This window comes from Diadema setosum, chromosome 7, assembly GCF_964275005.1.
Source record: "Diadema setosum chromosome 7, eeDiaSeto1, whole genome shotgun sequence".
NCBI lineage: Eukaryota > Metazoa > Echinodermata > Echinoidea > Diadematoida > Diadematidae > Diadema > Diadema setosum.
In genome coordinates this window covers 7,024,678-7,039,717 of record NC_092691.1, presented here as the reverse complement: position 1 = coordinate 7,039,717, position 15,040 = coordinate 7,024,678, and the positions used below count along the sequence as shown (strand labels likewise).

At 43.1% G+C, this 15,040-nt stretch overlaps 1 protein-coding gene across 3 annotated transcripts in view; it reads left to right on the top strand.

Moving 5' to 3' along the window:
- LOC140230334 (repulsive guidance molecule A-like) overlaps nucleotides 1-15,040 on the top strand; it is a 139,846-nt gene that overhangs the window by 109,685 nt on the left and 15,121 nt on the right. For 2 of the 3 annotated variants that reach the window (XM_072310485.1, XM_072310487.1), the window contains 2 exons: nucleotides 4,176-4,345; nucleotides 8,999-9,603. In XM_072310485.1, coding sequence (XP_072166586.1) covers nucleotides 4,176-4,345; nucleotides 8,999-9,603 — 775 coding nt within the window. Of the gene's footprint in view, nucleotides 1-4,149; nucleotides 4,346-8,998; nucleotides 9,604-15,040 lie in introns of those variants that run through there. The other variant, XM_072310486.1, reaches the window with a different exon arrangement.

Sequence of the window (15,040 nt, the reverse complement as noted above, 5' to 3'; positions counted from 1 at the left end):
CACCTTTGTACCCCTTGTGACCTCCTCTTCTTGAACTATGTTCCTTGCGCGACTTGTCAAGAATGCCAATCATTCTGATATGCTTATTACCGGAAAGTGGGGTACGCACAGCGAAGTAAGGCCCAATAAAGAATTCCTAAGCATGAGCGGCAGTGTGGTGAAAGTATCCCGAACTGGAAAAGTGTGTCAGGCGATTTTTTTTTCTTTTTTTTTTTCTGCGGAGAGAGCCTAATTTTCTTCGTCATTTCCCTGATTGCCTAAAAAATTATACAAACGTATGCAGTTGAATTTCTAGTTTGTTTCCTTTGTTTCAGTCTACAAGGTATGTTTCCTTGGAATCAGTATATATGACTATCTTAATGTTTGCATCGGCGTTCATTTAATACATCATTTTTTTTTTACTCTCACATGTGTGGGGTGTGGTTGTGTGACAGTTCATGGTTTTAGATTGTACTGGACATTCTGTTTTGTTCCCCTCCAAGTAATTATGTGCCTTATGCGTCTCGTTAGCTGGTATCAACGGACCCCGAACTTAGATGATAATTTAAAGGCATAATTTACCATTTGCAGATGAAACGAAAACCCAGCATTAGTGCTTTAAAATAATTCTAAAATGTGAGTCAGGGATAGAAACAACCACTGTGAAAATTTGAATCAGTAAAATCGATTTAAGTATTGTTGAATATACAAAATGTGAACAGTAGTTATAATAAGATTGTTTCCAGACTATATCGTCTACAGTTATGGTTTATTGAGAAAAATACAGATATCTCTTTATATTTTCGGCTTTTTCGCAAAAATTTTATATGATAGGATGTTTTGCGGTACAACAGACCTACACATATGCATAAAAGGCGACATCTTGAACATTTTTCAAATTACTGCTCCCAAAGGTAAAATGGACCTTAAGATTGCACCCAACAAGCAAACAACCAACTAATCTTGATCATGTTATAATAATAGGTTGAGTTATAACTTTTGCGAGACAACGTCATTGTCAGTATAAGGTCCTATACATCCCTCCCTTCCCCTCCCCTTTCCCCTCCTTCTCCCCACCCCTGGCTCACACCTGAATGGAGATGGTAAGAGAACAGCCGTGAGCTCGTAGAGATAAGCCGTCAATAGATCGACCAATTACAACGCTATTGTTCACCTCAGGGTCAGATATCCCCATATTTCACCGTCTAGTCAGCCGCACTGAGAATAATGATTATGTTGTCTATATACGGAGACATTCTAACCATTTCCCTTGAGCTACAAATAGAACACGCATACAAATAATATATGTATATATCCCGATAAATTAAGAATGTTACCTTTCTCACTGAATATTGGGGATAATAATGACTTCTGAATCAGTGAAAGATCAGTATAGCTACATAATTATGTCACGTTGAATCTAAAATAATATCAGGTTTATATCATTCCCGCTATGACATTGTATGCGTAACCTTTAGTACAAGCATGGTAGCAATAAGAGTAGCCTTTAGTCTTAAGTTATAACCGACTTTTCAGCTCCGGTCTCATTTCTAATCTGTTAAGCCAACTATAACTATACGTACAGTGTAAAATGAAGGTGATATTTAAAGGTATTGTTTTGATACTGTTATGCGGTTGCACAATCGTGAGGTCTTGAATCATTAGGGCTTCTTTTTCTGTCTCTTTCTGCCCCACCGCCCCCCCCCCCCAAGTGATTATATTCAACTTTCTCTTCGTCTTTCCGTCTTTGAACTTTAGTTAATCCTTGTGCAAGACCACAATTCCAAGGAACATCCTCGACACTTCCCCGTAAATGTCTTTAAATCCCTCTCATCCTATATTCAAATCGAGCGGTCGCTCTCTCGCGACCTCTATTGTTCGACCTTTAACAGCTTCCTCCACGTAAAACGTCATTATCTTCTCCCCCGTCGAGGCCCGGGTGCTCAGTGATCAATTACCGCTCACACTCTCTTGCGTGACTGACCTTCACGGAAGAGAAGATAAAGCGACTCTCTAATTTGTCCTGAAAGCAGTATCAATTCGTCTGACGAAGGCTTTGCATTAGGATCACATTATTTAAACGGCCCTATATAAGTATAATAGTTTTTTGTGCATCTTAATTGGGTTTTTTTCCTGTTTTTTTTTTCATTTGCCCGCTCCTTTTTCGTCTCTTTTTATTGTTTCCTTTTGTTATTCGTTCTTTTCATCGTTTTATCACCCACCTTCGTAAACATCATCTTTTTGATGTTACAGCTTTGCTTACATCAACTAATCATCTCATTCACTCTTGCTTTCGAAAGTTGAGAAAACGATAATTTTATTTTACGTAAGTAGGGCCTACATTATCCTCATATTGCATGATACGCTGAAGATTCCACATGCAGTTCACTTTCCACCCATAGATGCATTTCACTTTGCGCCCCCCCCCCCCCTCCCTTCTGAGAGGAATATAAACATACTCACGCAATAAAGACATTGTGCGAGATTTAGCTCTGCATTTCTGCGTAGAGTTTTGAATTGCAAGCGTCCTGTAATTTCATTGTATAACTTTATTTTCTTGTGAGGTGATTCAAGCTTCGTCACTGATTCGTGTGTACACTGTCGGCACATGATCCGACATCAATTTCATATCAGGCGTTGATCGATTTCACAAGGCATAATCTGCACTGCCGATGCCTTTCTTCGGCCAGCCGTATCGCGATCATTATCAGCGGCTCTTGAGATGCTGAGGCTATCGTGATTCATTGGGTCCGATCGATCGGTAATCTCTCCTTTCATAAATCAATTTAGAGCGAACAAATTACGGCTCTGTTTCTTTTTTCCCCTCTCTCCCTCTCTCGCCCAAGACCGATATCCCTCGAGTTAGAAGAGGGGGAAAAAAGATACAAATTTTGTGTTGATTCACCGCGAAGCCCTTGCCGGCAATGAGGTTTTCGAGATATGTTTTGGAAATTAGCAGGCTGTGGTGTTTCGATATGCCGCTGGGGGTAGTGGTACTTTTCCGAGATTGGAAGGTGGAATTATGATTTTGTGGCTTCTCCCTTGGGGTAGGTATGCCTATGAGTGGCATATTAGCGTGCTTGAGGTGGTCGACGTAGGTGTGAAATGGACGGCCGGTGGGCTAAAGGTAGAACTCGAACAAAAGGCTCGGGCTCTAGGCTTGTGTGATAAGAGTCTCCCGGTGGAGCTCGGGCAGATCAATCAATAGCGGGAGTGTGGTTTTGTGTGGAGGAGGCTATTGTCGAGCTACGTTGTAGTGATTGGCCTTTGCCAAGCTTGAGCCAATAGAAAGCATTTCACAAGTCGCCCATTCATTCCCAAACTCGGCCTATTCATCGCGAAATTTGCACAATTTACGGGGACAAACGCCGCTGATTTTGCATTCAGCGGCGCTGAGCCGAGTGGTAAACTTTGACTAAAGAAAGGAGGAAAAAGGGGGAGGAAAAGAAAGAGGGATAGGTGGTTTGTGCGGGAGAAAATTGAATAAAATGCAGTGAGCAAACGTGCTTAACAAGTTGGGTTCGTTTGTTCGCTCAGGTGAACTGACCAATAAGCGCGCGGTGCGGTGTGTTTATCGTGGATTGGCGATGACAGCTGGAGTGAACCTCCCCGCAGGCTCGGCGGTAGAATACATCCACCGACAGTACACAAGCGCCAGTCTTCCCGACAACACGCACGTCCCATGCGAGCATTCCAAGTATGCATTCTACGCGTATCCCTACATCACAGTGATTCCCCCATCGCATTAATCACAATCGCTCCTGGTGTGTTGGCGCGGCTGAAGCTTCTCTTAAAGCAGGCATCAGGATGTTCACGCATTGCACATCATTGCTCCTGACGTGGACAATATACGAGGATTAACTTTCGCTCTGCACACTTTCCACTAGCGATCGAGCGAGACGTGGGTAGCAGCCGCTCTCTCATCTGATTATCCGCAGTTGCAGCCAGTATACACGCACGTTCCGTTATGGACACAACCTACGCTGCGCTCACCGCGTAGCTCCAAAGTCAAGCTCGATGGGGGAGATCCGTGACATTTCTCCAAAAGAGTCAATGTATTTTGCCGACAGTGGTGTTACCCCTTTTCGAAGAGCGATGCTTAGCATCTGAATGAATGGCTTGAGTGCTAACATATAGGCAGACATCTTCAAGTATGACTTATCCAGGACTATGTCCCTCCATTCTTCTCACTCCAGAGCAACTGGGCTAGTTGATACCTGTGCCACGACCGCCACACCGGCTGCACATACATGGAAGGGTATGGGGAGGCGGAGAGCCGCTGCCAGCAGTAGGACAGTTCTGCCGTCATCTTCGGTAGCAGCTCTACTTCTCCACTTCACCGTCTTCGCTGCCCTCGTGTCAAAAGGTGAGACATCGCAAAACAAAACAAAACAAAAAACCGAGTAATTTCTATATTTTTTTTTAATTCAACAGTTAGTCTACCAACAGTCCATTGTTTGTATTCAACCATGCACAAAGACTCGACTCACCAATCTTTTAAAACGGTGTGAACTTCATTTTTAAATGCAAAAGGTCGGGTCGGGAGCCTAAAAGAAAAAAAAATCGTGTGGGAACGGGAGTATTTGTATATGCCACAAAACGTATAAATGCCATACCATCGCGATGTCAGAAAAAGTGATGTGGACGGTCCAGCAGGCCTGATGAGGCTGAACGAAATCTTCTACCTTATACCACGAGGTTAACTGAAAATTATGCATTGATTAGAAACTTTAGGAAGTTACTTAATAACCTTAAGTTAACATTTCACAATGATATACCGAAAGATTTGACACTGCATGTGACTTAACACGTAGAGATATACTACGAGGATCTTGTATATTCTTGTATTTCTAAACTTTAAAGGGTGTGTACAGTTCTGGTCAAAGTGAGGATTTAGCTTTTTACATTTTGCGAGATATTCAGAAACCACTCTGTGAGATGTCAAAGAGCATGCAATTCTAAGTGGTATCAAAAGTTTATTTGATGAAAATCGGTTTTGAAATGGCTGAGATATCCAAAAACAAGGTGAAACAAAGAGATCCTAATAAAGTTGTGGCATGTCGCCTTTTATTATTATCACTTTTTTTGGATATCTCAGCCATTTGAAAACCAATTTTGATCAAATAAACGTTGAATCCTTCTTAAAATTACATGCTCTTTCATATTTCATAAGAGGTTTCTAATCATCTCACTTAAGAATGTTCAAAATATGAATCCCCACCTCACCCAGTACTGTACAGTCCCTTTAAGATGAGATTTACGTATTTGTATGAGTATTCAATGTCATGTGATGAAGTTAAAGGTGACAAAATCAATAAACTCCCAACATCAGTCCGACTATACTATGTCTTTGCATTATCGAGAGGTGTATCCTATGTCAATATATGGAATACCCTGTTAGCTGTTGAAGTTCGGAATGATGCAGTGTTGATGAATGTAAAACAAATCCGGTCAGCACTTGCACCACTGTATAAACCATTGACTGTGTGTGAATTCCATGATAATTGATTGCTAGAATTGCTATTAGTGACTTATATTTGTCTGTAATCAGTCTATAATGGTACAGAGTGTCATAATTTTTAATTGGAACTACATGTATGTTCCACCAAGGTCAACCAGGCGAAGCCTAGTACCTCCATGGTTCCACCAATACCGTCAAAGCCATGAAAAGCAATGTTCCTATGATTATCGCAGCTTGCTTGCGCACCAAGGGGGTATCTGGGTCGGTGTACTATTAATCAGCATTGATGTGATCCGTTGGAATTTATGCTATATAGCAGTTTAATATTCTTGTTTCAAGTGTGATGTTGTGACTTTAATGTATGAATACTAATCCTGCGATCAATCATCGCTCCCATTTTTGTATATTATAATCCATGTTTATTGTTGATATTTGTCAATGCTATTCTATGAATAACGATATTGATGATCTTTACCACATCACAAGAAATGCAGTAGTCAAACACCCCCCCCCCCAAATGTGGCTTTCACACGATAAACCAAAACATTCCTAATTGACGCTGTGAAGTGTACAGTGTGGAAATTCGAAAATCTTTTTTTTGTGTGTGTGTGTGTCTATTGTCTGATTGGAGATGACAATTCTGTTTTTCTGTTGCTATATTTTCTTTCCTGTATTCCTTTTTAAACGTTTATTTTTCTGCGTTTTGTGTTTGAACGATACACGAGTTTGTAGAATCTTGTTATCATTATTCCATCAAGCATCTCAAAAAGCATTAAAAAAGAACAACATATCCCTCGGATATTGTTTTGTTTTTTCGCCGGAACGCCAGATGTACACTCTTTAGTTTTATCTCCGGGCAGCAAATGAAGTGTATATCCCCCAATCCTATACAGTTGGGGATTTTGTTCTTCAATTTCTCTGGCGTAGAAAAACCGCACAAAAGATATGCAGCCCCACAATCTCTGCAATTGCTTCCCTCTTTTCTTGTTATCTTTTATTCCGTTGGCCTCAATGCTCTGTTGCGTAGGTGAATTGAGACGTCGTTGTGCTATCAAAATTTGGCGATTATCTGGCTTGATTGGGGTTTTCATGGGAACAATGGTGGTCGCCTGTATGCTCGGGTACAACGTAATGGGGTGCATTGTGCCCGTTCCAGTAGCTTTTGACGCGGTACATTTGCAGAGTCATAATTACCAAGGGCACTGATGTTTGGCTGTAGATTGAATATATTCCGTGCAGAGCATGGGCACAGGAGCGTCGTGTGTATTATACTCATGTTCACTGAAAGCCTCATGTAACGCGACTATTCGATCGTTATCGTGCAGTCCCATCTAATGGAAACAATGAGATACAAGTGCACGATACAAAATTCACCCACTGGTACTCGCCACCCCCCCCCCCCCCCAATTCTTTTTGCAAAGCAGAGATTAGATTAGGAATGAATTGCGAGGCCTGGCCAAAATGTAGAATAATTGCATTAGAATCGTGTGTGTGCAGCCCCGTTAGGAGCACGTCACGTGTTTACGGACACGAGCTGGCATTTTGAAATGACAACGGTGGGATTGGGACCATTTCACAGCTTCGCGAGGTCGTTCAATTTGCTGATCAAATAAAAGTAGATTCATCGGATGTGTGCGACCTCAATTCGACCTTGATCTCGCGTCCATTTATCAAAATATATATCGACATTAGGAAGCCAAGCTATTTGTGCTTGATGGCCAGGCATAGAAATTTGTTGAGAGAAAAGATATTATATCATGTATGGAGTATGGTTCTATAAACGGATGTCAGAAATATATTTTCATGATAAGCTAAACTCAACAAAAACATTCCTCTTTTGATTCGCAGAGCTTTCTTTTGATCATGCGGCTGATTATCATTTGCTTTGTGTTCCTCAGGCGCACTGGCATAGAGTCATGTGGCAGTGGGCAATGTATTCATTGGAGTAACATTAGTGTACAGGTAAATAGACTTGGATGGGCCGCTTGATGTCCGAAATTTTATTATATTATTATCATCGTCGCTGAGAAGCGACGATTGGCTCCATTGTCAGATTAAGGAGATATACACTGTAAGTTATAATCTCTTCTGATTACAGTGCACCGTCTTATGAGTTGAGTAATACACAGGACATCCACGTCACGTACCTCAACAATACAGCCGTCACAATACTCGACTAAGAAAAAAACATTAATATGCTACAAATACAACGCGCACCTGTGTACACAAAGTGGGTTGTATTTACGTTCGTGTTTTTCGCCGAAGAGTACTCTACTCGTGGGACTAAATTGTGCGTGCAAAATGTTCTGTTTGCTAGTTCATTAACGAACCAGGCGCTATGATTTATGTCCTTAATCTATCCGACTACCACGGAACAGTTCCCTGTTTTTACGACCCGTCAAGCACGACGTAAATACTGCCCCATAACCCCGACCCCCCCCCCCCCTCCTCCTCCTCCTCCTCCTCCTCCTTTTCTTCCTCCTCCTCCTCCTCAGTGGAGGTCACGCGGAATCTCGCCAACGACGGTCCGGCGTATAACATATCCATCATAAATTTAGACGTGGGTTGTTCACACGCATGATCAGATTATGCGTCCTGTCAGAAGTCCATCAAGCATCCATAATTTACCGTCCATCGGTCAGCCTGACCATGGCGCAACGCTTGGTCGAGCGATCTTTTTATTGGTTCTCAATGATGGACATCTTTCTCCCACCGTGTTGTGATCGATCATTTTGTGTGTGTGTGTGTGTGTCTGTGTGTGTGCATGGAGGTAGAAAAGGTCTACCTCCATGGTGTGTGGGTCCTTCATCAACTTTTCACGCTCTTTACTATAAATTATACTGTAGCAAAATCTGCTTGTCACGTCCAATGTAGCATGGTTTCACTTACAACGTATAATGTAACGTAACACAATTTGCCTCAGCTACCGTCCATCAGGAACGCTTAATAAAATAAATTTGATGTGGTGTCAGAAATATTAAGTAAACTAGATCGATCTGGCACAACGTCTTATCTTGCCTCCTTTGTACGCGTAGTATAACATTTTTGCAGTTACAGCTCTCAGAAGGCAGGGGTGGATGTATTGCTCTGAATAACAATTGTATGTCAGCAACAATTATCACTGAAAATGAAATTATATGGCATTCCCCTTACAAGTATATGGGGGGGGGGGTTATCGTTTCACTGTTGTGATACGTATCAATTATTATGATTCGTATACGTAGTAGTCTTCTTATCCAGCGAAGGCGACAGGTGGATTTAGCCAAAACTTGACCTACAATGTAGGGACGCTGGAACGGATTGTCCAATTCCCTTCAAACTTATTGTTGTTGTTCTTCAAATATTTGTTCATTCATTGAAATCATATAAACAACCTGAAGATAGTTCTTGAGGTTCAGTTGGTGATGGTAGCATCTATATTTTCTGAATAATTTTGACCAGAAACCGAGTAGAGTTTACTACTCGAATATGTGATAGCACTTTTTTTTTCGAATGCGAGATGTCATCAGACAGTATTGAAATTATTTTCTTTCTCTTCCACCCTTCTGTGTCCTCCAGTTTGCTCGCAGTGTTCAGTCCAGCAGTGCTCCAGCCAGTACAAGGAAGACCTAGACGCGCTGGATCCTGGACCTTACCTGGAATACTGTCGCGCCTTGCAAAGATACCAACGCTGTGTTGATAACATCTCACCCGGTGCGTGTCGGGGCGACCTCACCTACCATTCCACAAGGACAGTCATTAATGATCTGCAGAGAACTCATAATTGCCAGCGAGTCCTTCGAGGAGAAATTCGCCCTAACCCCACAACGTCCAGAGAGTTGACTCCGTCCGGCAGTTTGTCAGGAAACAAAAACGGGAACAAAAATCCAGGAACGGGGTCAAGTGATCCGAACAACCCGCACAACAGAACGCCTTGGTATCCCTGGAATATTTCTTTCTCGGACGGACCAGATACGGAAGTTTCCAATAGGTGCCGTTACAGGGGAAGGCCTGATTTCCGACACTGTGGACTGTTCGGTGACCCTCACTTGAGGACTTTCGAGGACGTGTTCCAGACCTGCAGAGTGGCTGGAGCTTGGCCGTTGATCTACAATAACTACTTGACTGCCCAAGTCACCAATGTGCCTCTGGTGCATGGTTCCGGTGCGACGGCCACAAACAAGGTTGGTGTACTTCAGGCATTGGTATATCAGTGTAGCCTTAGTGAAGAAATGACAATTGAAAAACATCTTTCCTGCTATTGTCATCACCTGACGATATCTTCTAAACTGCCCAAAATCTCAACGATACATTACATATCTACAACACACAAACACACACTCTCTCTCTGCACACACACCACTCTTTCTCTTTCTTTCTTCTTTTTCTTTTAGAAGTGATTGTTTACTTATCCATAAGCCCTTGAGTACAGCATTTTGTTGAACCAGTTGATGTCAGTGACAACTGGTTCATTAATCGTAATTGCTTCTCGAATTTCTTCCTGGGATTTTATTTTTACGTATAGGTCCGTTTGTTCTCCTGATTCATGGTTGAATCCACCTCTATTCCCTATAAAAACCAAGTGCCCCTGTAGTCATCCCCATCAGTTCCCCCCAAACCTACCCGTCTCTTCTCGTTTTGATGTACCCCCGTGTGTGAGTCGGCAACAACGCCGTCGTGCTGGTTCTTCTCGAGATATGTTTGCTTTCCATTAACGCAGATTGCATCTCCTGCCTTGAGAACAAGTGCAAATAATTATGAGGGAGCTGTAAACAGGCTTGCCGTTAGCCATTTAGGCTGAGATTGTCCACAGACTTGTGTAGCTAGTATCTGTACGTCGGCCTCAGTACTTGTCCCGTGGTTGGAAGAACTTCCTGTCAGCAAATCAAGTGCATGGTGGGACTACAGTAGGCTTACAAGACCTCATAGGTGCTTCTCCTAGATTCCTGAACAGTTCGCAAGCTTGATATCTAGTAATCTGACTCACTGTAATGTTTCCTCATGCATTCCCCTTTCCGTGTATAGGCAATACCTGGGCCTCATTTCAGAAAAGATGTTGGGATAGCAACTCTTGCTAGAATAGCAACTTCCCGTAGCAACAGCTAATCAGAAAGCTGGATTCTTGGCGTTACCATGGCATTTGCCATTTCAGCAAGAGTTGCTATCAAAGCAACTTTTTATGAAATTGGGACCTGATGTTTCAGGCTTCATTTCTGTTGGATAGTCATGGCTATTGAACTGAATGACATCGAAATTACTGAACTCTTATGATGCAAATCAGAAGCATTCAAATCAAATATTTGAACTACATTGTGTTATGAAAAGGTCACGTTAATTTAGAACTGCGCCGTTTACTTTGTGCTGAATGCCTTCACGACTATCGCACGAAGCGATCTTGGGAAATGAATAGGAATGTGTTTGTTCTCTCTTTAAGTGCATTGGAGTTGCCGCGTATGACTCAGATGCAATGTGAAATTAACTATTGTAGTTGCGCGGGAAGTTGTATTTGTTCAGCGCTTAATTTTGCAGTGGAGGTGAAACCTTTTGTTCTGTGTGTATCGCGCGATTGAAGCTACGGATATGGTTCTGCTTGATCGAAGTCATTCTTGAGACAAAGCCAGGGATCCGCCATTTCCAGTTTGTAAAGCGTGACTTCCGGTGCGGCGAGGTCGCTTCCCTGTCAAGTCCAAGCACATACATTGAGTGTCTATGGACTCGATAGGCTGACTGACTTGAGACAAGGGAATTCACCGCACCAGCAGTCGTGTGTATCGGCCTGTGATAGCTCGAGGTGTTCCCTGTTTACTGACTCTGACGTAGCACACTACAGCTCTTGAGAGCAGTGGTTCTCGCACGTTCGCTCTGCACTAGTTACATGCATGTAGCTCGGTGTGTCAACACGACCCGCTCCTAGTCCCCTTCCACCCGAGAACCACGCCGTGGGTACCCGCGACACTTTCAACAAAAATGTTATGCTATTAACTCCAGCTTCGTGGCTGCGGTGGTTTTAACCTTCGCCGTCTGTTTATTCTCTCCCTTTCTTATCCCTCGACAAATATCTCCCACCGTCTTACCACACACGAAAATATATACGGAGCAATTCCTGGGTCTTAAAAGGTCTGTTGAGGAGTATGCTGAAGGCCCCCAAAACTTGGGATTTTCATAAAAGAACTCTGTGCGAACCCGATGCTTGCCTTACGCCTGGTTGCCCCTCAAAGACGCGGGTCCCGGCGGGGGCAAACCTCGTGTCGCCTACCCCGTTTATATTAGTGTGCCGTGAATACGGGGCAGATGTTTACCTGCGAGCTTTTCTTTACTTCGTACCATTTTTTTCCCTTCAACTGATCGAAGCTGTCTCTTTGGATGAAACTGGCGAGGAACCCCTATGGCTGACCTACAAAGAGTCATGAGAGAAAAAGAAATCCCTGATTCATATCTATGGCATCCTTTATTTTCTATTGTGGGTCAACCCTTGGGTTTCAGCTCACCATTGTGACGTGTTGGTTGTTGCAAGGAAGGGGGGACGGGGCACTTATGATTAAAAATCAGAGTTCCTGTGGGTGGGTATTCATAATGCATTACGGTATAGGTTATGGAACTACGGCATGCATCAGGCGAAGATAGTTGAGAGTATGCCAATATTTTATGGTGACTATTAGAGATAGCTGAGTGAGAAGATTTCAATTTCCAACCACTTCCGGGTCACACATGCCATACATGCACTTCTGACTTCGACTAAAGGGAAGAGTAGAGAAAAACTTATGATAATCAATCTCCCACTCGCTCCATCACATTTTCACATTACTCCGCATACACGCTACCCCCCCCCCCCTACACATAACCATATGTACACACCCACGAAAACTGTCTGTCATGCCCACATTCCGACCCAAATGCCTGATGTATTATGTTGGCCTACACAGTTACGGCACTGTCCCTTCAAGCTACTCTAATCGCCATAAATTGTCCAGCAGCTTTCGTGCGTCCCTAACCCTGCTCATCTGAAACACTGCCCACCCCCACCCGGTCGATATCACGCCCATCATTATAAAGCCATTTCGGAATCCGAAGCGCACCCGCTCATTCTCTTCACCTCTCCACTTCGATTTGTAAGACGTGCTAAAGCGCAGTGTTGTCGTTGATTGAATGTAGCCGAGGAATCGATACGGGCACCGGCAGACACATTAGGCGAGTGACGGGCAGTTTGGCGGAACAAAGGACATGTGGCGATCGACCTGACCGATGCTTTGCTGTCCTTGGGATGATGGGTGGATTCGTGTTGGTGGCCTAGCGAGAGATGAGGGTTTCTTGTCTGTAGAAATGCGATCTGCTTCTTGACAGATCTCCATGATTTAGGGTTGGGGATGTACAGGAAATCCAACATACCAGAGTGTGGATTTCATGTTGGTTTGGTTTTGTTCTGTGGCAATTTACCTGAAATTGCTATAAAACAAAAGAGAACCGACAGGAAATCCAAACCCTGGTATGTCAAAAGGCTATAAATCATATCATATATTATAAATTTAGTATATGGAGACTCACAGTCACATTAGAAGAGACATGCAAGATGCGTACCTTCAAGTAGCAAGGTCTGTTAGCTTTTTTACAGCCCAGTATATGTTATCACAAGCGTCAAGCAGAAGCGAGAGTGAATTGTGAAATGAACAACGCTGTTTATAGCCTCACCGATCCCCACCCCTTCCTTCCCTACCCTTCACACATTTTACGAGACGATTCCAGCGAGCAAACTGCAGACCACACGACCTGAGCCAAATCGTAACCCGAAGCTGACCGTCCCCGGGATGTAGATGACCGTTTGTTTACATAGCCGCGGTCGGGCATCAGACCGCGAGCTCCTGTCGATTCGCGCGGGAAAATAAATAACATAACTTTTTTTTTTCATAAGAGCCATTCACACACACGGTGTTTTCGAGCGAATTATCTAACCTAACATTTCTGAACATGGTGACTGTTTTGACAACGCCATTTCATACTCAAAATTCGCTCGCATTCGTTTAGAATATAATCATCGATGATAGTGTGAAAAATCAGGGCGTTGCCGATCATACGCACAGGTGGTAGGAGATAATGACCTTTTCTTACTTTACTATTGCGTATTTCAAACGCGACCATAATCGGTTAATTTTCTGAGATGATGAAGTACGCAGGAAAACAGAACTACTTTTTTTTCTGGATGTAAACCTGCATCTAAAAATGAAGATGAAAGTAACAAGGGGATGTTGTAATATTTTGTTAATCTGCTCGCAGTTGCTGTGCGTAAATTTACCATACTAAGTCACGGAAAAAAGAAACGAGCTGTAGAGAGACGAATTCGAACAGCGGATTATCTCTTCAGTATGAAGTGGACCTGAGCGTTTATTGGTCAAGCGAGGCGCTTGCATTAGAAAGCAGGTGGCTGGGGTAATAAGAAGAGAAGTGGACATCGTGAAAGACCAACATGATGACCTCGGGATGTCGACATAACCGGCAGATTGTTAAATTCCAATCGACTGAAGCTTGATTCGGGTCATGACCTGCGCCGCGTCGTTAAAGGACATTCTGTTGTCAATCTGCCCCTCCTCGATCCGGAAAGGGGAAAAACCTAGCCTTTCTCCATGAAACTGAAGAAAAAAAAAATGTTATATCATTTTATTCTGTTCTAGAGGATAGCTTTCATCATGCAACGCGTTGTGATTTGTATTTTGAAATTGATTTCTGCATCCCAGTAGAGAGCGGGGGCTATCCACTTTACCATTGATGATAAACGTACAATTCATAACAGCATAACCTTTCGCTTCTTCACTTCACACGTGATTTCTGTATTCGTGTTTCGTTGTTTTTATGACCACCCTTTAAAGTTTTTGCCACACAAAAGGCATTTTTCGCTTCATGCCTGATTAATATTCGCAGAAAATACCTTGCGACAATAAAAACACTTCCAATTCGCGTTATTTGCGTTATTATTAAAGCAAGAAATTGAAAAGTATGTGTATGCCTACTCGAATATGAGCTGGTAAGAGCTAGGGTTTTGAGCAGTGACAGTTTGCTAAACCGGCCGAAGTGCTGAGGAGTACTCGGGACCCTTGGCTTGATGGGTTCTCGGACAGATATAATGACATGCTGCCTTGTGTTGATTTTCTTTGTCAACAATCCACTTATAATCAGTATACCTGAAGTAATGTTGGTGGTGTTCTATCTCGCTACCGGATTTTCAAGGCGAGTCAATGCAATGAAAGAACGAATCATCCGTTCGCCATGCGCCAGGTTGATGCAGTCCGTCTTGTAAGACAAAATAAATGGATGTATAGTAATGCATAGAGTACTAGTACATGGGGTTGATCTTGTGTTTCGTTTGATCATGTCTTTTGGAGAGGTTCCACCATTCCATGACCTCGGTGGAGGCCAAGCAAGCATTGCTCTTCCACTAGCATCATGGTCCGGTGTGAATTGGCTATGTAGAGCCAGTCCCTGGTAGAGAGAGCGCACAGTTATTCCCCGCTCGCCTTTACCGGGGCTTCAAGTTCCAATTCGTCACCTTTCGACAGTCATCAAGGTAAACAAACAGTGCGGGTAGAGATAGGCTTCAAGTTCTCCACGCCTTCTCGTCACGTCGTTCACACA